Source organism: Eublepharis macularius, chromosome 12 (assembly GCF_028583425.1).
Source record: "Eublepharis macularius isolate TG4126 chromosome 12, MPM_Emac_v1.0, whole genome shotgun sequence".
In the NCBI taxonomy this organism is placed as follows: Eukaryota; Metazoa; Chordata; class Lepidosauria; order Squamata; family Eublepharidae; genus Eublepharis; species Eublepharis macularius.
The window spans coordinates 20,578,662-20,600,327 of record NC_072801.1 but is presented as its reverse complement, the minus strand read 5'-3'; the positions used below and the strand labels follow the sequence as shown (position 1 = coordinate 20,600,327).

Below are 21,666 nucleotides of genomic sequence, written 5' to 3'. Positions count from 1 at the left end.
GCCCATAGGACAATAAAGCTGGCAGGATTTTAAAAGGCCTTCTGTGGATTTCCTTGGGCAAAGAGTTGCACGCACACAGAGAACTGAATTAAGGGCCCAGGTGTGTGAACCCTCATTTTTCTAAAAAAGAATCTTTTGTGCAAACAGGAGCGATAAACAGTCTGCAGATGTTGACCGCAATACTCCTAGGTAGGAAAAAGAAATGCATGTACGTCAGAAACTGAAGTATCAGACAGAAGGCTGACAATTGCACCATAAAAACCTGTGTTTTATATACAGTTGACAAAGATATGATCTTTCTACTATATATTAATACTGCACTTTTTGGTGACCTTATTTCAAAAGCAAAGGGTTGACCTTTACATCCACCTCTTCTTAATTATAGGGATTCTTCCTTTCTCTCCCCCAAAAGATTCTATTTTAAATTAAACAAACACCAAATTCCTATGCATTTTGTTAGCTGCAGCTATATTATTTTCCCCAAATGTTTGTAGACAGGTTCAATTTTTACTCCCAGACTGGATATACTCAGAGCTCCTATGTCCTTAGTTTTACGCAATGACTGGAAAAAGTGCTTCCCCCCCCCTCCTTTTTTTTTCTTATCCACTTTTGCTGCAGCTTTCTGGTGATTTTGCTCCCCCAATATAACCCAGTTTCTATTCATCCAAGTCCTCAGAAAGGTCAAATACTAAATCTTCCTCAAACACACAATGGCCAAATATATCAAATCAGATGGGGGTACCTTAACAAACAACTACACCATGGGGGTATAAAATCACTGCTGCCTCCCCCACCCTAAGTAACTGTAAATACTTGGCCTCCGTTGCATCAAGAGAAGTCCAATCCACATTAATGCAATGTCAGTACATAGCAGCCCCTTATTTCTTGGCCGATTTTGGCTGTTCCTGAACGCAGTTCACCAAGCATGGGGGAGGGATGATCCTTGCTTTGACTTGTTGTTGAGCAAATCCATTACCTGGGATTGCTCAGTTCTGTTGTCTAAGGACTACATTGCCTGTTATGATTTAAAACCCAGGCTTGCCACCTGCAAACCAGTTCCATGGTCTCAAGGATGGAAAGCATTATATTCAAGCCTAAAACAGGCCTGTGTTAGCTGAGGCTCCCCAGGTGGCCTGTGAGCCATCCGTCCCTCTCCCCTCTCTGAAAAATTTCCGTTTTGTAATTCAAGGAAACAAATGTGCAAGGGCATCTGTATGCTTTCCATTTTGTCCTGTGGGGAAAGGGGTCATGGGGTCCATTTAGCAAAGCGACACCAGTCCTCAGACCCCCAAAGAGGCCAGCTGTCACCCCCACCATCCGTATTGTATTGGGACAGTCTCCTTAGCTAGTCTGGTGGAAAACTAAAAGGAGGACCAATTTGATAACATCACAGGAAAGTCTTGCTTGTGGATTGCAGTCATGGACTCCTCTCTACCTTTCCCCTGTAATCTGAACAATCAGTACTGTAGATAATTGTACTGGTAGATAATTTTTTTTAAAAGTACAATTAGTAATTTCGTTTGCACATCCATAAGTAAATCAGGTTAGAGATGAGCTCATGCAGCTGAAGAAATTTTCTTCTACGTCTTAAGGAAAGGGTGGGGCGGGATGGGGATAGAGAGAACTGGCATTTGTGGACCAGACCCCAACGTGACCCATGCAACAGTCATAACGCAGCAACTACCTAGGTAACCTAATGTAAGCAGTAGCACCATCCCATTGGAGTAGGGTGTACTTTCAACATAGAAATGGAAATCGGGAGCACAAGGAACACACCTCCATGTGGCAATGAAGCATGGGGGCTTTTTACTAGATGCAAGAGAGATTGGGGAGGGGTGCAGAGAAAGCTGCAGATGGACCAAGAAGAGGCAGAGTAGAGCTCTGAGGCTACCAGCCAAGCCATATCTCCTGTGTCTTTCTGCTCCTGTATTTTCAGGTGGGTACCATATTGTAGTTAAAGAGCCAGATCTGCATCCAATAGCCCCTTAAAGACCAACTAGATTTGCAAGGTATGATCTTTCAAGAGTCAAAGCTCCCTGCGTCAGATAGGAGAAGCGGAAAAAGGAAGGAGTCTTTATAATCCAGGCACCTCTCACCCTTTGCCTGGATTATAAAGTCTCCTTCCTTTTTCTACTCCTTACAACTGACAAAGGGAGCTTTGACTCCTGAAAGCTCCTACCCTGGAAATTTAGTTGGTCTTTAAGGTGCTACTGGGCCCAGATCTTGCTCTGCTACCGTAAGTGCTCTCTGCATTCTACTTGCAAATAACACCTAGGTATCAAGGGGACACAATTCGGGCAAGACACACAATGTTTGGTGGCCGGGGGGGGGGGGGTGAGGAGAGGAGGACCAGGATTGCCAAACTTTCATTTTTTAGCCCTGGTCTTGTTCTTTTAAAAGCAGACTTGCCTGCAAAAATTCAAGCAAGTAACACATTTCCTGTGACAGGATAAAGCAACTGAGGACGCTTGGCCGGCCTCTTTCTGCCATTCGGCTGCTGCTTAAAGCCAATGAGTACACTGGCAACAACCGAACCCAGCTTGGCTAGCAGTCCCAGGAAGGGAGCTTAACTGAGACAGCACCGGCTCCAAAATTATCCTGTGGAACTATTTACAGCTAGCCTTTTGGAGGAGGAGTCATTTTTAAGCAATCTTAGGGTACCCAAAGTGAGAACTTAATCATGTCTTTCAGTGTTAAGTACCAGTCCTTCTGCAAGAACTTAATTGGGGGGGGGGGGTAATTAACCCTCAAAAACGCTCTGGAAACCCCCAGAATGCTGGGAGGAATGTCCTGCTAAGACCCAATCTTCCCTCAGCAATATACAAATATGGAAATCATTCAAATCTAAACCAGAAAGTCCAGGGCAGGAGTATATTTTCAGAAAGCTCCAAGAATACATGTGTGTTCATGAGCTCTGGCTTGGACAAACAGGGAAAAAGCAGAAAATGACACCAGAGAATCAGCCATAGATTCTACAGAGGTAAATCCGACACAATGCCAAGTTACACCCTTGCAATAATACTGTGATGGGAAAGTTAGCATGATTTGCACATCATTTACAAACTGTACCCCATTCGACCGCTGCTGAGAATCCCAAACCTCAAAACCTGCCGGGGGGTGGGGGTGGAGCAACCTACGCATGGACTTTGGCCTTTGTCAGGGGATTTATCTCCATGCTTGAAAGAGAAATTCTTTAGTGACTTTCACTTTCTGCCCAGCATGGCATTGGCCACTGGTGCCTGACAGACCACCTAACGCTACTCCTATGACACACCAAAGAAGCCCAAACTAAATGACATGTTCGCCGTAGGTGGATGCACCCTCAGGTTGATGGCAATGTGCTGTAACCCCCCCCCCCCATTTTGTTGAAAAGTACCCAAGCACCTGCATTTAATTCTAAAAATTCCAGCTACTGGACTGGCTACTTCCGCTCAGCAACTGACGCATTTTAACTCAGTAATACTGGGTTCCAAGTGAATACAAAAGGGACATTTGTTGCTAGGAATTGCAAGAGCCCAGTTATATGAGTTCTGTACGCCAGGACAAGACATGGGGCATCGGGTGACCAGATCGGCCCCCTTGGTAACCATGGTGAATTTCATTTAATACTTTCTCACTGCACTCCCTCTTTTGCAGTAGCTTTTACTACAGCAGCTCAAGTTACACAGTCAGAGATCATTTTCTGTGGCAAATATTCTGGGGGGTAGAAACTCACATGAATGTAACAAGTAAAGCCAAAAATCTGGCACAGGGGACAGGGAGAGATGGAAAAGAGACCCACCCCTAGAATACAACAATTGCTCATAATTTAAAGGAGTGCATTATCCCATTGGTGGGGTTTGGCCTTTGAGTGTTATGACATGATGTTGCCTTTTATTCTCTGCAACACACAAATAAATTACCGTACACAGAAAACTTAGCTTAACTTAAAACTGCACCTAGAAAGGCATAGAGTTTGTACCTTAGTACAGAAAAGTGAAAAGAAACAGACCTGTTAAAATCAAGGGCTGCTACAAAGATTGAGGTAAACTGAAGGCTTGTCAGCTGGGCAGCCTTCAGAAGAAATGGCTTTGTGTGTGTGTGTGTGTGTGTGTGTGTGTGTGTGTGTTTTCCTTTTTTAAAATCCTATTGAGTTTTGCACACCACAGTGTTGCACTAGCAAAGCGCTTGGAGTTCTCTTCCAGAAAATGTGTGTTTTTGTGCATTTGTATATATATATATACATATATATGTATAAACATTCAGTATACTGCATGAGCAACATATATATATATATATATAAACATAAAAGAAGGAACCCCCTTCTTCCACCCACCCCCAGCATTCCTTGGTATTTCCTACTGCTCATGAGGGCAGACAAAGGGAAGAGGGGAGGGCATAAATTTTGTTTTAACAGATTTCCAAGAATCTCTTTTGATCTCTTGGCTTCGGGGTGCAGCTAACATGAAATTGACATTTCTATTTTTGTTTTGATGGCAAATGCCTGTCACAGAAGGAAGATGCTAATCTGCTAAGCAGTGAGGCCAGCCCCACTTCAACACCCTTGGCAAACCTCTGGTCGACCAAAGTTCATAAATACATTTTTTTCTTCTTTTTTTGAGACTTTCAAAACTGTCAAGACATTTAAAAACTGGCACAGTACAGTGATGGTGGGGGCAAAAGATGTTGCTCAGTTGTTGAGAATCTTTCTCCGCTCGGCTGTCGAGTATCTTACTCTGCTTATTTCTTATCACAGTGCACGCCTGACTCCTTCCAGGCGCTCAGGAGGACAAGTCAAAGTTGGCTGTATTTGGTTATGGGAAAGGCTCTCCACGTATCTTTTTTTCAATTAAAAAAATAATCAAAGTGCATAATGAGACCACATCAGAGACCTCCTTGTTTACGGTAAGACCACGACAGCCCGACGTAGGCACCCTCTTGAGAATGCGCTGGACGCTCTCCTCTCCTTCATGACCGAGTGAAGCTCATGTAGACACTCATCAGCCAGGTAAGCACACTTTGCCAGCAAATAGAAGTCCAACTATTGTAAAGAAAATGGATAAAACAAAGAGTACGTAGGATGATCCAACCACGGTGTTGTTCGGCAGTTTGTAAGGCTGGCCTCCAACTTCATTGATGTAAAAACCTATTGGGAATATTAGGGCTGCCATGCAGAACAGGATCACTGGAAGCGGCAGGGATGGGGAGAGAAAAGGAAAGAGAAGTCAGATTAGCAACAGGACAAGTTACAGATATGTGAACATATAATGCTGGGTTAATCTATCTCAGTTCTGTCTACTCTAGCAAATAGACCACTTCTGTTCTGTTTTACCAGGCCTGAAGCACAGGCCGCTAGAGGGCGCTTAAAGATATCCATTATGGGCTATTAGGGGAGTAGGAGAGGCCCTTAAAACTGTGAGTGAGGCTTCCTAGCTAGCAAGCCGTTCATTCAAGTGGCTTTCCGGTGTCATGCTGGGCTGGTCGTTTTGCCAATAAGAATTACCGGTACTCTTTTTCTGAGTTCTGCAATTCCTCTTGTTTAGTTTACAATATTTATAACCCACCTTTAATGCAAGCCAAAAGTCAGTATAATGTAATGAATAGCACCAAGCTTAGCTACCCTGGAAGGGTATAATTTCAGGTTGAGAAGCATCCAGGCAAGGAAAGGTAGTCAGTCGCCTCTTGGGAATTCCCTCTTACTCGGCTCACAAGGCAGTCTCGGCTGGGAGAACATGTCTCTACCATAGAAGAACTGAGAGGGCAGGACAGAACTAACCAGTTTTCCTTACTGGCTCCCTGCATTTCCCCTTCTCCATTAGGTGAGATTGAAGAGACCAGGCACAACCCGAAGGGCAAGAGCACAAGGGCTCTTGACCTGGGGCAAACAGTCAGTGGGCCCCCACTTCTACAGATGGAGACCTACACCAGATGCTAGACCTGGAAACCAGGATCAGCAGGCATAGAACACCTGCTGGACAATTTTAACTTCAGTACATCATGAAGGCACTTCAGGACTATGATATGGTTATTTGTGGACACTAGCATATTGAACGTGAATGACCTCGCATATGTTCTTACTACTGTGAAGGCTGTCTCTGCCTAGAACAGCATGTATGGTGAATGCATTATTCCAATACAGATAGCAGCTGGCAGAGAGGGGGATGAGGTTTATCAAAGATGACCAATATCAGGCAAGGTTACTCGCTGCTTACCCAACTTCCGCAGTATCCCTAGAGTTAATGATGCAGGGCCCTCCTCTTTCCCCACTTTCTCTTTAGACTATGCAATGCCAGATCGGTAAGGCACAAATCTGCCCGCCTGATTGCACTTCTGCAAAAGGTGGCAATCGATCGGGCACATATAACTGGCACATGGTAGGAAGAAAATGATATGGTGTGCCTGTCCCAGGTAACTCTGCCTGATTTTGCAGTCCTCCACCAACCTGAGCAGGGGGCAGAGGAGTCAGAATTGCTATTGCACTCCATGAGACTTTCCGCTCCTGTGGACTCCTGCTACGAACTATAGTGAGCACTGACTGTATACTCCTTCCATCAGGATCTAAGGAAATACTGGATTTCCTGCTAGTGTATTGGCCATCTGGCTCCCCAGTAAGCACACTTTCAGAGTCGGCAGAGGTTCTCTCCAAACTGGTGCTGGAGACACTGAGATAGTTCTGGATGACTTCAACATCCATGCCAAATGCTCCATGTTGGAGCTGGCTCCTTTGGCAGCCCAGCAGTTACCAGAATCGATTCAAGGGCATGACTATTACATTCAAAGCCCGTCATGGTCTAGGTCCCTCAAATCGGCGAAACCGCCTCTCCCCCTATGTTTTGATTTTAACATTCTGTAAATAAACCTTCAGTTACGTTTTGAACCTCCTCAAGCCTTGTGTGCCAGTTTCTGCTAAAGGGAAGTGCAAACCCCTGATCTGTCCCCTACTAAGACTTGGCGGGGTAACCAGTTTTAATATTTCTTCAGGGTGGGACAAGAAGGAAAGTTGAAGCTTAGCATCAACCACGCTGCCAGAGGCTTCCCAGCCCAGTATACAGCTTCATAGGCTTAATGAGGAGAAGTTTTACCTCAGGGTAGGGGAAGGTCAGCCTAAGCCTGAGTTGGACATGGGTTTGTGGCAACTTTGCTCATCTGAACAGGGCCTTCTGCAGATACCACCCTGTAGTTGGGCAAAATCAACAACGGCCCATACATACATTCTCTTTGTGGCGGCCCCCACCTTGTGGAACAGCTTGCTTGAAGACCTTGGGAAAGCTCCTACTCTCATGGCTTTCCATAAACTATGCAAGATGGAGTTATTTAGGAAGGCTTTCGACTCAGATTATAGGGCTATGTCATAAGAAATAGTTCAAAGAGATAAGGACAGGGACTGTAGACTAGGCTATTGAGTACTATCTGTTGAGATAGATAATATTCCTGGGTAATAAGATGTTGCTAAAGATGTCATGTTAATAACTTACACTTTTAATTCAGAAAGGTTTCATCTATGTATTTGATTTCTGCTAGTTTTCAAATTTGCAGCGACCATACCCTATTGTATTGGTTTTCACGGAATGTCCCAATTGTTGATCATATTGTATTTTTGCTGTGAATGTCCTAGCTGTTTGATTATATTGTTTTCACTTGCGCTATGTAATCTGCTTTGGTTCTCAGTGAGAAAGGTGGACTATAAACAAACACACAAACAAATAAATAATGCCCTTACCCCAACGGCTGGCATCTCCCTTCAAACTGATCTTGTGCCACTGCCTAATGAATGAAATGTTTAGATTGACTTACTGGAGGAATACAACATTCATAGAGTTCATGGCGCTTCTGGCAAATCAGCAGAACTAGGCTCTCCCAATAATGGGTTTGGATTTTGTAGTGACTGGGGGTTGCTACCTAGGTCTGCTCTTTGGTCCTTGTGAGTTTTTTCCCTATCCTGTGCTGGGGAAGGACAGAGTGTAGTCAAGCAGGGTTCCTACACATAGGTGAGAAGATTTCTCAGAAGCATCACCGTGCCAGAAGGGTGAGATGCAGGTTCTCAGAAGAACCCTGTAAGGTCAAATTCAAAGGTCCATCTAGTCCAGCATTTTGTTTTCCCTACAGCAGCCCACCAAATGCCCCCAAGAAAGACCTACCAGCAGAGCATGAAAGAAATCGGAATTATACCGCCCCTGAACACAGTTCTACTTAGTTCATCACAACTATGAGCTGTTGATAGAACTAGGACTCAGTATTCAACTAATCCCCTTTTAAAGCCATCCAAGGTAACAGCCATCAATGCATCTTGCAACAATGAATTCTATAAGCGAATTACGCATTGTGCAAAGGACTATTTCTTCTGTCTGTCTGGAAGTGAAGTCCATCAACTTCATTGTGTTCTAGAATTACAGGAGTAGAAGTCTTTCTCCCACCTATCCCTAATAACATACATAATTTGATAAACCTCCCTAGTCACCTAGACAACGGCGTGGTGTAGTGGATTCAACAGAATCCAGGAACCTCAAGTTCAAATTCTCACTCTACCATGAAGTTTGCTGGGTAGCTTGGGCCACCAGTCACACTCTCGGCCTAAACTTCCTCACACGGTTGTTGTGAAGATGGGTGGGGGGAAAGAGTATTGGAGAGGTAGAAATGAAACAAAATCAGAGTGACTGACATTTCCATCAACCCACGTCTGGCACTGTCCAGCTACACATTAATAGTCAATGCAGACTTCGGGTCTTTATCAAAAGGACCCAATTAAAAAGAGAAGAAAGGAAAAAAAGTCAACAAAATCTCCTCTCTGTTTGGAAAACAAGAAAAGGGAAAACAATGTATTCCAGCCTGAACTCCTGGGAAGGAAGTTGGGTTAAAAATGTATCTGAAGTCTCTTTTCTAACTGAAAAAACAAAACGCAAATTGTTTAGCCTTTCCTTGTAGGGAAGGAGCTCCTGTTCCTCCATCGTTTTGACTGCCCCTTCGCCAGCTCCACGTTATCTTTTTTGCAACGAGGGTGTTCCTGAATTAGACTGTTGACTTGCCAAGCCAACAATCTCGCCTGCGACATGTGAGCCTCCTCGGGAGCCGAAAAGGCACACTTACTTCCAGTGAACGCTATCCAGCGGGCGTACTTGGTTGCTTCTCTTCGCCAGTGGGAAGCCACTAACAGGCCACATGTGACAGTCAGTGAAATAATCCCCATGATGATGAAAAATAAGGTGGTGATCCACTCCGGAGGCAACCGGGGGGGAATACAGGTCCTGTCACGTCCATGAATGGTTTGACACTGTCGCACAAGGCCAACAGTGAGAGCACCTGCAACGACATACACAAGACACCCATAACATTCGATAATAATAATAACATTCAATTTATATACTGCCCTTCAGGATGACTTAACACCTACTCAGAGCGGTTTACAAAGTATGTCATTATTATCCCCACAACAAAACACCCTGTGAGGTGGGTGGGGCTGAGAGAGCTAGAAGCTGTGACTGACCCAAGGTCACCCAGCTGGCTTCAGGCGGAGGAGTGAAGAATCAAACACGGTTCTCCAGATTAGAATCCTGCACTCTTAACCACTGGCTCTCAATGGAAGGGTTTGGCAGGGGAGAGGAAGAGCCAGGGATGGGCCCATTTTCCCCTTCCCTGTTAAGAAATGAGATTGTCACAGCCTGCAGAAGAAGGGCACCTTGTGGCAATGCTAGTAGAAGTTGTATCCGTTTTCTAATAAGAGAAGATCCCCCTACAATTCCTTCCACCCAAGTGAAGAATGGAGGAACCAGTGGATCTAGAGGGGGTAGGGTGTCCCACACAAAACGGACAAGTAGAGAACGTAGCCTTCTCAACCCTAACCAACCGTTAACTACTCACTTGGCACAATTTAAAGGTTGCATGCTTGGGCATGCTTGGGCAACTCCTTACTCCACTGAGACTGCGTTCTCAACAGGTCCCAGCTGTCTTTATTGTTCCCTTTGCATGCTCAGCTCAAGCAAGTGCACTGAAAAATGTTTTCAGAGCAGCTTCAAGGTAAATGCAGAAACCTGCACATCCCCTCCCACCTGGTTCCACCCCAGGCGTAAAACTGTGGTCCAGGTCTGCACACAAAGGAAGATGATCAGCCTCTCTTAGAAACAATCTAAGACCAGGGCCAATCCTAGACCAGATAGCGCCACATGCGAGAGGCCTCTTCACCACCCACCAATTGTTAATATTTTAAAATTGCATTTACAGTCTATTCCATGATTTGCATGCACGATTTACCCCCATCGTACAAAGGCATGCTAGGATCTATAACTCTACTGATTCATGCCATATGTAAGCAAATCAGTCGCCCTGGATATTACAGAACCCTCCTAATTTTAAAAACTGAAATGTACTAACACATGTTGTGCATCCTGGAATGCACAGGGAACCCTTTAAATGTTTTCCTGGACATGGAAAAACATTCAAATGTTTATAGCAATGGATCAACTGTAAACAAATCCATACTGTTTAATCAATTAAATGTTCAGTCTTTTACATCCCTAGTGCGCTACATAGTGGCTTGAGCTAGTATAACCTGCTGCACAATGGAAATTCACAGCTACTACCCCTCACTCCTCCACTGACCCTGCTCAATGCCCAGAAGGTCAAAAGCCTCCAGGATCTCTGGCCAATGTGGCCTGGAGGAAAATTCCTTCCTGATCCCAAAGTGGTGATTGGCATTTCCCTGGGCGCATAAGAAAGGGCCACAAGTGCCGAGCACTGGCACATTTCTGCCTGCCCTCCTTCTCACAATCTGTCTAATGTTATACTAGGTCACAGAATCAGCAGACAGATGACCATCTAGCCTCTTCTTAAAAACCTCCAATGAAGAAGAATCTACCACCTCCTGAGGAAGCCTTTTCCAGTGAGAAACAGCTGTAACTATCAGGAAGCTCTTCCTAATGTTTAGCCAAAAACTCTTTTGGTTTAATTTTAACCCTTTGGTTCTGGTCCAAACCTCTGGAGCAACAGAAAACATTTCATCCTCTATGTGACACCTTGATGATGGCTATTTTATCACTTCTCAGCCTTCTCCTCTCCAGGCTAAACACACCCAGCTCTTCCAACCTTTCCTCATAGCACTAGGTCTCCAAACTCCTCACCATCTTTGTAGTCTTCCGTTGGACACATTCCAACTCATCAACATCCTTCTTTTGCAGTGCCCAAAAAAGAACTCAGTACACCCAAGTGAGGCCTAACCAGAGCAGAGTAAAGCGATACCATCAGTTCACAAGATCTGAACACTATACTTCTGCTGATGCAGCCCAAAATTTGCAGTACGTAATCCGCCTTGGATCTCTGTGAGAATGGCGGACGATAAACAAACAACAGTAACAAAAAATTACATTTGCCTTTTTAGCTGCCACATCACACTGCTGACTCATGGTCAGCGTACGGGTCTACCCAGACCCCTAGATCCTTTTCACATGTATGACTGCCAAGACAAGTCTCACCCATCCTATAATTATGCATTTGATTTTTCCTACCTAAATCATAGAATCATAGAATCATAGAGTTGGAAGGGGCCATACAGACCATCTAGTCCAACCCCCCCGCTCAGTGCAGGATCAGCCTAAAACATCTCTGACAAGTATTCATTCAGCCTCTTCTTGAAAACTGACAGTGAAGGGGAGCTCACCACCTCCCTAGGCAACTGATTCCACTTTTGAACTACTCTTGACAGTGAAAAAGTTTTTCCTAATATCCAGCTGGTACCTTTGTGCATGTAGTTTTAGCCCATTGCTTCGCGTCCTACCCTCTGCTGCCAACCGGAACAGCTCTTTGCCCTCCTCCAAATGACAGCCTTTCAAATATTTAAAGAGAGCAATCATGTCCCCCTTCAACCTCCTCTTCTCCAAACTAAACATTCCCAAGGCCCTCAGCCTTTCCTCGTAGGGCTCAGTCTCCAGACCCCTGATCATTCTTGTCGCTCTCCTCTGCACCCTCTCGATTTTGTCCACATCTAAATGTAGAACTTCATATTTATCTCTGCTGAAATTCTTTGTGTTAGTTTTAGCCCAGTGTTCTAGCCTGTCAAGATCATCCTGAATATTCCATCTTAGACCTCAGCAAGAAAGATGGACTATAAATGAACAACAACAACAACAACAACAGCAACAACAACAACATTGATTGATTTTGTCTTCTACTCTATCAGCTACCCATCACCATTTAGTATCGTCTGCAAATTTAATCGGTATTCCCGCTATTCCTTCATCCAAGTCATTTACAGAGATACTGAGCAACTCAGGGTCCAGAACAGACTCCAGGAGAGAAAGCAGAATAGATAGTTCATAATAGGCGCGCACGCGCACACACACACACACGCGCGCGCGCGCGCGCGCGCACACACACACACACACACACCACGTGAGTCACAGGTCCCTAAATCCAGCCCTGTTTAAAACCTTTTGATATCAGTGGGATTTTGATGTCTGGTATTGAGCAATTTCCTGGGAAAGATGTATGGCAGATGTTTGATTTGGGTGGGGGAGGAGTAGTACTGTATGGGGCAGCCAAAAATCTAACTAAATCTCAAAATCTCATTAGCATCCAAATACCCATGCACAGAAATCACACCGAGGGTTGGAATGGACTGCAGCAATAGAGAGGAACACAGGGAAATTCCATGGTCTGGGCATGGATGCTTGGATACCAGCCAGCCTTTTAAAAGAGATGGGGGAACAGAAGCACAGAACTGTGACTCTGCAGTGGCAATTACAAACTGGCCAGTTGGAAGGCATGATGATAACAGACATGAAGCTGCCTCAAACTGAACCAGAGCACCAGTTCATCAGGGTCACTCTTGTCTACTCAGACTGGCAGTGGCTCTCCAGGGTTTTCATGTGCTTTTGCAAAAAAAAAATTTACACCATCTGCCTCTTCTGCAGCCTTGGTGCCAATTCATAGGAAATCCGTCCGCAGCTTCCAAAAAGGTTGGTATGAGGGGGTCTTCTGTTAAAGAACAGCGAGAGAGATTTTGCAAATTAACTTAAGAGTACTGCCATAAGGGCGGGGGGGAGCCTCACGGAAATCCGTCCGCAGCTTTTAAAAGAGACGTTTGAGAGGCCATTTCAGACTCTTTCCGAGGTACAAGGCCTACATGGGAGTGCTCTGGAGATGCGGACAAATGGAAAAGGTCACTTGTCACTGTTCAGAACACCAAGCGCAGGAAAAAATGCTACCCTAATTGTTACAAGCGTCCCGGTGATTTGCCATCACACAGATTCATTTTCCTGAAAATTATTAGGCTGAGGCTATTAAGTCCATAGCCTTATGCTTTAACTTATTTTTATTTGACAATGGAAAAAGCTCTGTTCAGGGGGGGGGGGGGAAGGACCCAACAAGCAACGTGCCTTTTTGTGTGCAGTGGTGGAGGAGACTTTCAGATGTTTCCTATTAATTAGAGCAATGAATTTTAGTGTCAAAGGAACTTTGGTTCGAGCTTCCAAGCTGCAAATGATTTTATAACTTGATCCCAATTACATAAGAAGACTGACTTTCCTGCTAACTGTGAACCCACAAATATTAAACAGCGCTGGTATTCCTGCCCTACTTTCCTGCGGTCAGGAACTCGCGCGTCTTCTCGCTCAAACGCTGTTTGTTCCGAACCATGGCCTAAGAACGCTGACTTTCCACACTGAAAGAGATGGCGCTGGGCATGCAGGGACATTATTCCTTACACAGAGGGAAGATGTTTGCTTGGGAAAAGAGTTGCTGACAATTAATTTACAAGGGGCTTAAGGGAGGGACAATGAGAAAGAGATACAAGGCAGTTTCATATGATGGAAACACTGCTGTCTTTGAATGGATAGTGTGAAAACCAGTCTTTAAAACCCTATGACTAGCCTGCCTGTGAGACTTTGGTTCAGGAGTGTAACTTTCCACAGACCCAAGTTGGGAGATGAATGTGCAGGCCTCCTGATTAGCTGCACCTGGAGCCTGTTGTTCTCAAGGGAAAATGTTCTTGGGCAGTCGGAAGAATCAGCCTCCATCTACCCTCCCCGGTTTCTCATGCTAGCACCACAAATTATCTAAGTGTGCGAACAGCTCTTGAAAAGATGGCTGCTCACAGCAGTATGGATCCCCTCTACTCAGAATCATTCTACCAGCATGTGAGAGAGGCTCTTTGCTCCATGCCAGATACTGAGACGACCAGAACTGCCTGGCGTGGTTTGGGACTTCCTTTTCTAAGTCTATGAGTCTGAGCAACACACCTGGAAGCTACATCAAAGATGCAGGTTAGCAAAGCCTTTTAATGTTTAGTTAGAGTTAGCCAGCATAGACAAGTTGTTATTAGTTTATTTGCCTATTGCTTTGTGCTTTAATAGAGCGGTTCCTTTCCTGCATACACTCTTCCTGATCTGAATTACTTAATAAACTAAATATATTTAACTTCTGGTGTCGAGAGTTACTGACTGAATGTGTGCCTATACTCTCAGAAATGAACCCAGAGGATGAAAAGTCGCAAGCTAAAGGCCACACCCCCAGAAGGCTGCCACGGGTTTCAAGTGGCTGCTGGTTCAGTGCTTGGGAAGGGCAGCAGAGGCTCTCTAGGTCTAGACAGATAGGTCGGATGTTGATCTCTCTTTTCATCCCCATACATCACACTAGGACAACTCCATGTCCATGCGGGGGTGGGGTGCGGATTCATATGGCACACCATTTCCAGGACTGCACCACTTCAGACTATATGTTTGAATGCTTCTCCCGTATCAGAATCATCTTGCATTTAAAAATACAGTGGGGAGAAGGTGAGGCTAAAATACTCTCCCTGTCGGGCCTGGAAGGCTTTTTCAGTGGGTGTCTGGAGGTGGTTCAGTGGAGGAGCTGCTACTTTGTATGTGGAAGGTCCCTGGTTCAATTCCTGGCATCTCCAGTTAAAAGGAGCAGACAGTAGATGATGTGAAAGACCTCTGCCTGAGACCCCGGAGAGCCGCTGCCAGTCTGAGCAGACAAAGCTGACTTGGATGGATCACGAATTTGATTCAGTACAACGCAGCTTCATGTGTAACTCAAGTTCCTGCTCTTTACAGTTTTGGCTGGAAGAACATATACAGCTCGGTTGGAAGAGCTAGTTCCAGAAATTATTTACATCACCCAGTATCTGCTCGATGTGGCTTTCCTGAGGGGGCCTCTACACATTGCCCTGTGCCGCACATTATACCAAGTGTAACAGTTCCAGAATTGCACAGTGAGTCTCCGGTGCAGGATATCCTCTTCCTCCCCCTGCAAGGACATGCCTTGCCATCAGGGAAGCTTTCCACATGATGAGCACATGGAGTACAAAGTGGCATACTTTGCTGAAGCTCTTTCAAGCTGTGGTCGGTGACGAAAGGTGGCATACAAATATTTCACATCGATAAACAGAGTAACAGCATGGATCCACCAAGCTGTAAGCGGAACTATGTTCATGGATCAGGGCTTTCCTGCCTCCCACAACCAATTCCTCTGCCCTCCCCTAACATTTTTGAGGGTCAATAGTGGGGGGCCTCTAAAATGGCATGGAGTGTTGCAATGGGAAATGTGACCGTAAGTGGTAAGAAATGAGGAGGGAGACAAAATCTTTGACCCAGAGTCTCGGACTGCAGAAATAAAATAAAAATGATGCCACTAGATAATCTTAGAGAAAAAAAAATACTGAATGGAGTGAATTATACCATACCATTTGAAGTGCTTCAATTTGCCTTCGGTATTATTAGAGCCAACAGTGACCTTATTAATTCACACCTCTTTAAAAAAAATCACAATAACTTTAGTCAGTTTCAGAGAATTCTAAATGCAACCCTTGGTTACTGGTTACTAAATGCGACCCTGAGTGGTTTGTGACTTAAAGAGGCTTGAATGAAAAGAGCAGCCCAGGAGGGTGAGGAGGTGGAACTTCAAGGAGCCACTGAGGAGGGGAAATACAGTTGAGCTTTATCCTGTGTGGTTTTCCTAAGCGGAAACTATTCCGATCCCCAGAGCCAAGCCACTGACCAAAGGGATGGCTGGTGTTTACACTGCAGAGGCCAGACAGAAAATCCAGCCTCTGCACAAGGTTCAGTCACTTATGTCTATCCTGCACTTTCTTCAAGCTCAGCTCCTTGCCAACCTACACGGGTTTTCTCTTCCCACTCCCCTGATTTTATTCTTATGACAACTCTATGAGGTAGATGAGGTCAAGAGACCATGAATGGCCCATGCTCAATATCATGGCAGGCTGCAGCCTGAAGCCAGGTCTCCCCAAGGCAGAGCTGCAAATTGTTACGTCACACTGCCTCTTAACATTAGTTATGTACTTGGTTCTGCAGCCAGACTATGAAAGCTGAATCCATCACATGCTGCTCTTGACCTCACCTCTGCGAGCTTTGAAATCTTCAGCCAGCACATAAATGGTTCACCTAAGCAGGCTTGATTTTGATATAGATTTAACTGAACAGCACATAAACAAGGGCCTGAAGCAAAAAAGGTATAGACAGTATATCAAGGCAATGTGCTGATTCAACCCAAACTATGGGAGATCTCGAGCAGCTCAAAGCTACTAGACAGTTGATGCTTTGTGGAAGGATTAAGAGGACCCTTTGGCAGTTTTAACCTAAGGGAAGCCAACATAGGACCCACATGCAGAGTCATTCATTACTTACTTACACGCCATAGTAAAAAGTCCAGTAGCACCTTTAAGATTAATCAACTTTACTGTAGCATAAGCTTTCGAGATACTCCCCCCTCCCCTCACCACCTATATATATCTGGCCAGTTTCTTTATACCCTCCATGCATCTGACGGACAGAACTGTAGTTCTCGAAACCTTATGCTACAGTAAAGTTGGTTAGTCTTAAAGGTGCTACTGGACTCTTTACTATTTTCCTACTGCAGACTAACCCCTCTGGATTACTTACACACACATGCACACACACACAGACATTTTACTGGATTCATCCAAAATGCCTTGCCTTGTGGGCATTTAAAGCTAGCCACAACCAAAAAGTATAAACAGTCGGCAAGTCTTGCAACATATAGTCACATCTCTCCCCTTAAAGCATAAATCTACCAAAACTATTATTTCAAAGGAAGCTACCAGTAAACAGTCCTCTAATATGAACTTTGTTGGGCGCTAGGATAATCTCTCTTAGAGCTTGCTCCCACTATCAAAAGTAGTGGTGGGGGGAGAATGGGCAGTGTGAGGAGGGGAGAAAGAACAGGGCCTTTTTGATGGCAGCACCAAAGCTGCAAAATGCTCTTCTATTTTAGGATTCCATGGCTCTTCACTGAACACATTAACAGATGAAACTGCCTTATACTGAATCAGACCATTGGCTCATCAAGGTCAGTACTGTCTACTCTGACTGGTATTGGTTCTCCAGGCTCTCAGCCAGCGGTCTTTCATATCACCTATTACCTGATCCTTTTTTAAAAAACTAGAGAGTGAACCTGAGATTCTGCATGCTAAGCAGATGCTCTACCACTGAGCCACAGCACCTCCCCAAATACATGATCAGTATGCAGGGAAAACGCCAACTTTTCTGCTAAGGAAAGCCTAAAACTTCAAGCTGTATAGACAGGGGGGGGGGCAATATTTAGGAACCTTGTCTTTACAGTGGGCTGGTTTTATTTTTGTACATGATTTTTTAATGCTGATTTTATTATCCAGTTTTTTATAAGACATCTCAAGGACTGGAATAGTTGAAAAGGCAGGAGGCACATTTATAAAATAAAATCCCAATATTTGTAGTGTCCTATGACAAAAAAAATGCCACTGCAATATTTAACTACGCTTAGCCAGGTGACACCAGGATAATATCGCTTCCATATATCTGGACCTGCCTTTGATGTTAGTTTTTCCACTTCTGTTACATGGAAGACCTTCATCAGATAACTCCTTCTGTTCTAGTAGAGGAGTGCTTCTATGATTAACAAAAATATTCATCTCCTGCTTTTTTTCTACCCAACCTAGACAACCACAGTGGCAGTGCAAGGGAACCAAACGATACCTGTCAGGAAAGGAACCTAAGCCTGAGAAAATATATTGTCAGGAGTTAGCTTTAAGAGCTGTCTTATGAGTAAAGTCAGCTTTACATGCTTGAGAGGGGTTTCAGCTGGCAAATTGCCTGCACCTGTGTGATTCTGGCAGAGCTTGTATGTTAGCATGCCTTATCTCCTCTCACAAGTTTCTCGGGGGTAGTAATTGTTAAGTGGTGCATTGTCCTGATTGGCTGGATTTGCTTTAAGATGTGACTGTTTCCTGCTCTAGGGGAGGCTCTCCTTCCTACTGCTGCTGGACCATCACTTTGATTTGGACACCTGGAAAGTTCAATCGACTGCATTAAGCTTCTTTCTTCCAGTTCTGCAAGACCAACTTACCCTGTTATGGATTCTATTGGTGAGGCCCAGGTCGGATTATTAGTCAGCCAGTTTAAGTGATTCAGTTAAGTCAGCTCTATTCAGTCTTAGTCAGGGCTGGCCCGCCCATTGAGACCGGTGAGGCCGCCACCTCTGGGCACTAAGGTGCCAGAGGGGCACTGGCCCGGGGGCAGGGGTGCGTGCCATGGAGCTGCTTCTGCCACTGCCAGCCAGGAGCGTATGCCGGTGGTGGCAGCGTGGGGCAACTGAGGTGGCAGCCTCCCATTCAGTTGCAACTGAGCAGGCAAACTCCCATTCAGTTGACGCAGTGACATCATCATGCAGTCCGGTGCACACGCATGCGCACAGAGGCAGCATTAAGCTGCCTCAGGTGCCGGCGATGCTGGAGCCGGCCCTGGTCTTAGTAAGGATTTGTTGTTTTATGTACATTCTTGAAAAACTTGACTGGGTAACACCAGCTTTTTGTGTTAACCCTCCTGAATTTCTTAGAATAAAAATACCTTTTACTTTGCCTGTCTCGATTCACTGTCTCTAGCACTGTATAATGTGTCACCTGGGTGAACTCACAGCCCTCCGCAAGCTAAAAAGCCTTAGTAGGTGGAGCCCCCCTGTGTCTCCATAGCCTCCTGGGAGCCTGAGCAGCCAGTTGCTGACTCAGGACGGGGAAGAAGCAAAGGGGCAACTCCCTGACAATGCCCCTTCACTTCCTATAAAAGTTAGTGCACATCTTGCCCAGCTCTGGCTTTATACACTGATAAGCAGGGCTTTTTTTCAGGGGGAACGCAGTTCCGGAACCTCTTGAAAATGGTCACATGGCTGGTGGCCCCGCCCCCTGATCTCCAGACAGAGGGGAGTTGAGATTGCCCTCCGCGAGGGCCATCTCAACTCCCCTCTGTCTGGAGATCATGGGGTGGGGCCACCAGCCATGTGACCATTTTCCCCGAGGGCAACCCACTGAGTTCCACCACCTCTTTTCCCAGAAAAAAAGCCCTGCTGATAAGAATGAACAGAACCATGTCTGAAAGAGAGATGTGCCCTGCAAACTGTTTGCAACAAAAGCATTTTCCAGTCATTTGTCGATAAATGCCCTTATTCACTGCCCTGCCCCAGATCTCTGTACAGGAAACTAAATCCTGACCATCCTTGTAAGGTGAGGAACTGACAATTCGCTCTCTGTCTGAACGCCGCCACTCGCAAAAAGCCAACATTGTTCTGACTATGCTTTAGTGGAGCGCCTGGGCAAGGGAGCAGCTCCTCCTTCCTAGAAAGGCCTGCTTTCTTTGGGTGCTGGATGAATTCATAGAGGGGGAAAATGTTCTCCATTTTCCATTCAACTGCCAAAGAATGAAGACTTTGATGGAATCTCTTCTGTCACGGGTATCAAAAGGATCACTTGTCTTGTTTCCACTTAGTTAAGCATGCAGAGACCTATTGCACGCAGCGTGGTTCCTGCCAGCTAGCTGAGTTGATACTGCAGGTGGGAATTTGCCTGGAGGAAAGATTCCAACTTGACTTTTAAAACCTCAGGGCTGTCAAATCGACTTGCCGCTCCCCAAGATCGCTAATGCTGAGCTGGGCAGTCGAAGGGCAACATTGAGACACAAGGAAGCCGCATCTTCTGAAGTTCTCTTGGTCAGCCACCTGTTAAGATGCCACAAATGCTTTCGGGATGGCCCTTCTCCATCACCTCCCAAGTGTATGTTGCTGGATTAGACCACTGGCCCATTTAGGCTGGCCTGTGGCAGGTGCCCCTGGAAGACAACAGGTCTCCCCAAACAGTCATTCTTTTTGTTTGTTTGTTTCGGGTTGGCATCTGTGTTGGTCTGCAGTAGAAGAGCAAGATTTGAGTCGAGTAGCACAAGTAGGAATGAAGATCCCAGAGCCCTTACACCCTAGTCAAAAGGGGAGAGGGGAAATACAAAGAAGGGAGCCATGATGCAAATGTACAAGGCATCTCCTCGCCTGTTCTAATCAAGCCGATCACATTTTGCACTGTACCTTTGCCTCCAGACTCTCTTCTTAGCAACATCCCTCCCACCTTCTGGCTGGGTTATAAGGGTTCAGGAATCTTCAATTCTACTCGTGTCTCATAAAATGAGCTTGAGTCTTGAAAGTTTATACCATGGAGATTTTGCTGGTCTTTAAGGTCTGACTGGACTTGATTTTTTTTAATGAATACGCAGCAGCCAGTCAAAAAGCTGAAGTCCAGCGGCACCCTCCAAAATCGTCAAACGTATTCCAGGATGAGCTTTCGTGCACCAGAGTTCACTTCCTGCCATGATGAAGTGGACTCTGACTAACAACCGTTTATGCAGGAATAAAGACTAACCAAATGTAAAGTGACACTTGACTCTAGTTTTATTTTGCTGCAACAGACTGACATAGCTAACCCTCTGGAATGAAAAAAGCCAACTCAGACGCGCAATGACAAAATTAAAATGGTCCACTGGGGAGGGGGAGAAGGAACACCAACAAAATCCAGAGCAAAAGAGCAATAAACCCGTAAGTAACATCAGCATAAGATTATAAAACAATAAAACAAGTCAGTCAAACAACAGTACAGAGAACAAATTTTAATATGTTTACCTAACTAAAAGGACTAAAAAGGTGGCCAAGAAAAATTACTAACAACCAAAAGCATGGGCAAACAAAAGCACCTTAAACTGGTGCCAAAAGAGTAGGCTTCCAGGGGGGAAAGCATTCTAGCCCTGTCCCCAGTTGCCACCTGCCTCATTTTTGTGGAAGGGGTGCAGGCAGCAGAGCTTGGGATGAAGACCTTACCTAGTAGGTCAGGACAATAGGGGAGAATGCAGGCCTTCAAGCAACCTCGTCCTGAGCCAGATAGAACTTCAACAAGTAAAAATTAGCATGTTGACTTGTGCCTGCAAACAAACAGGCAGCCAATGCCATTCCTTTAATAAAGGGGTGATTTGTTCCCAAAATCTAAGCCCTGACAATAACCTGAATGCAACGTTTTGTACTAGCTGAAGCTTCTGATGGTCTTCAAAAGGAAAAAGAATGTAGAGTGCATTACAATAGGCTATCCTGGATGTAATCAGAGCATGGATTACCACAGACGGATCTTATTTCTTGAGGAATGATAACATCTAGTGAACTAACAAAATCTAATAAAAGAGGCTAAGAGCCACAGGGGAAGCCTGAGCATTCACTGACATGCTGGAGCAAGCAGTATCCCCAAGAAGAGAACCTACTTTCAAGACAAGTGTTACCCTCCACTCAACAGATGGACTTCTTACTCCATGATGGGCTTCTTCACTGACAAACAGCACCTCAGTTTACCAGGCTCATCCTTCCCATTACTTTCTCCAAGCACCT

General features: G+C 45.1%; 1 protein-coding gene across 1 annotated transcript in view; it reads right to left on the bottom strand.

Annotated features, from left to right (window-relative positions):
• Positions 1-2,183: 2,183 nt before the first annotated feature.
• The window catches only part of MOSMO (modulator of smoothened), a 41,669-nt gene continuing 22,186 nt past the window's right edge, over positions 2,184-21,666 (bottom strand). The window contains exons 2-3 of the mRNA XM_054993612.1: positions 9,064-9,276; positions 2,184-5,164 (exon numbers count right to left, since the gene is read on the bottom strand). Of these exons, the coding sequence (XP_054849587.1) occupies positions 4,980-5,164; positions 9,064-9,276 (398 nt within the window). The 3' untranslated portion in view covers positions 2,184-4,979. The remainder of the gene's footprint in view (positions 5,165-9,063; positions 9,277-21,666) is intronic.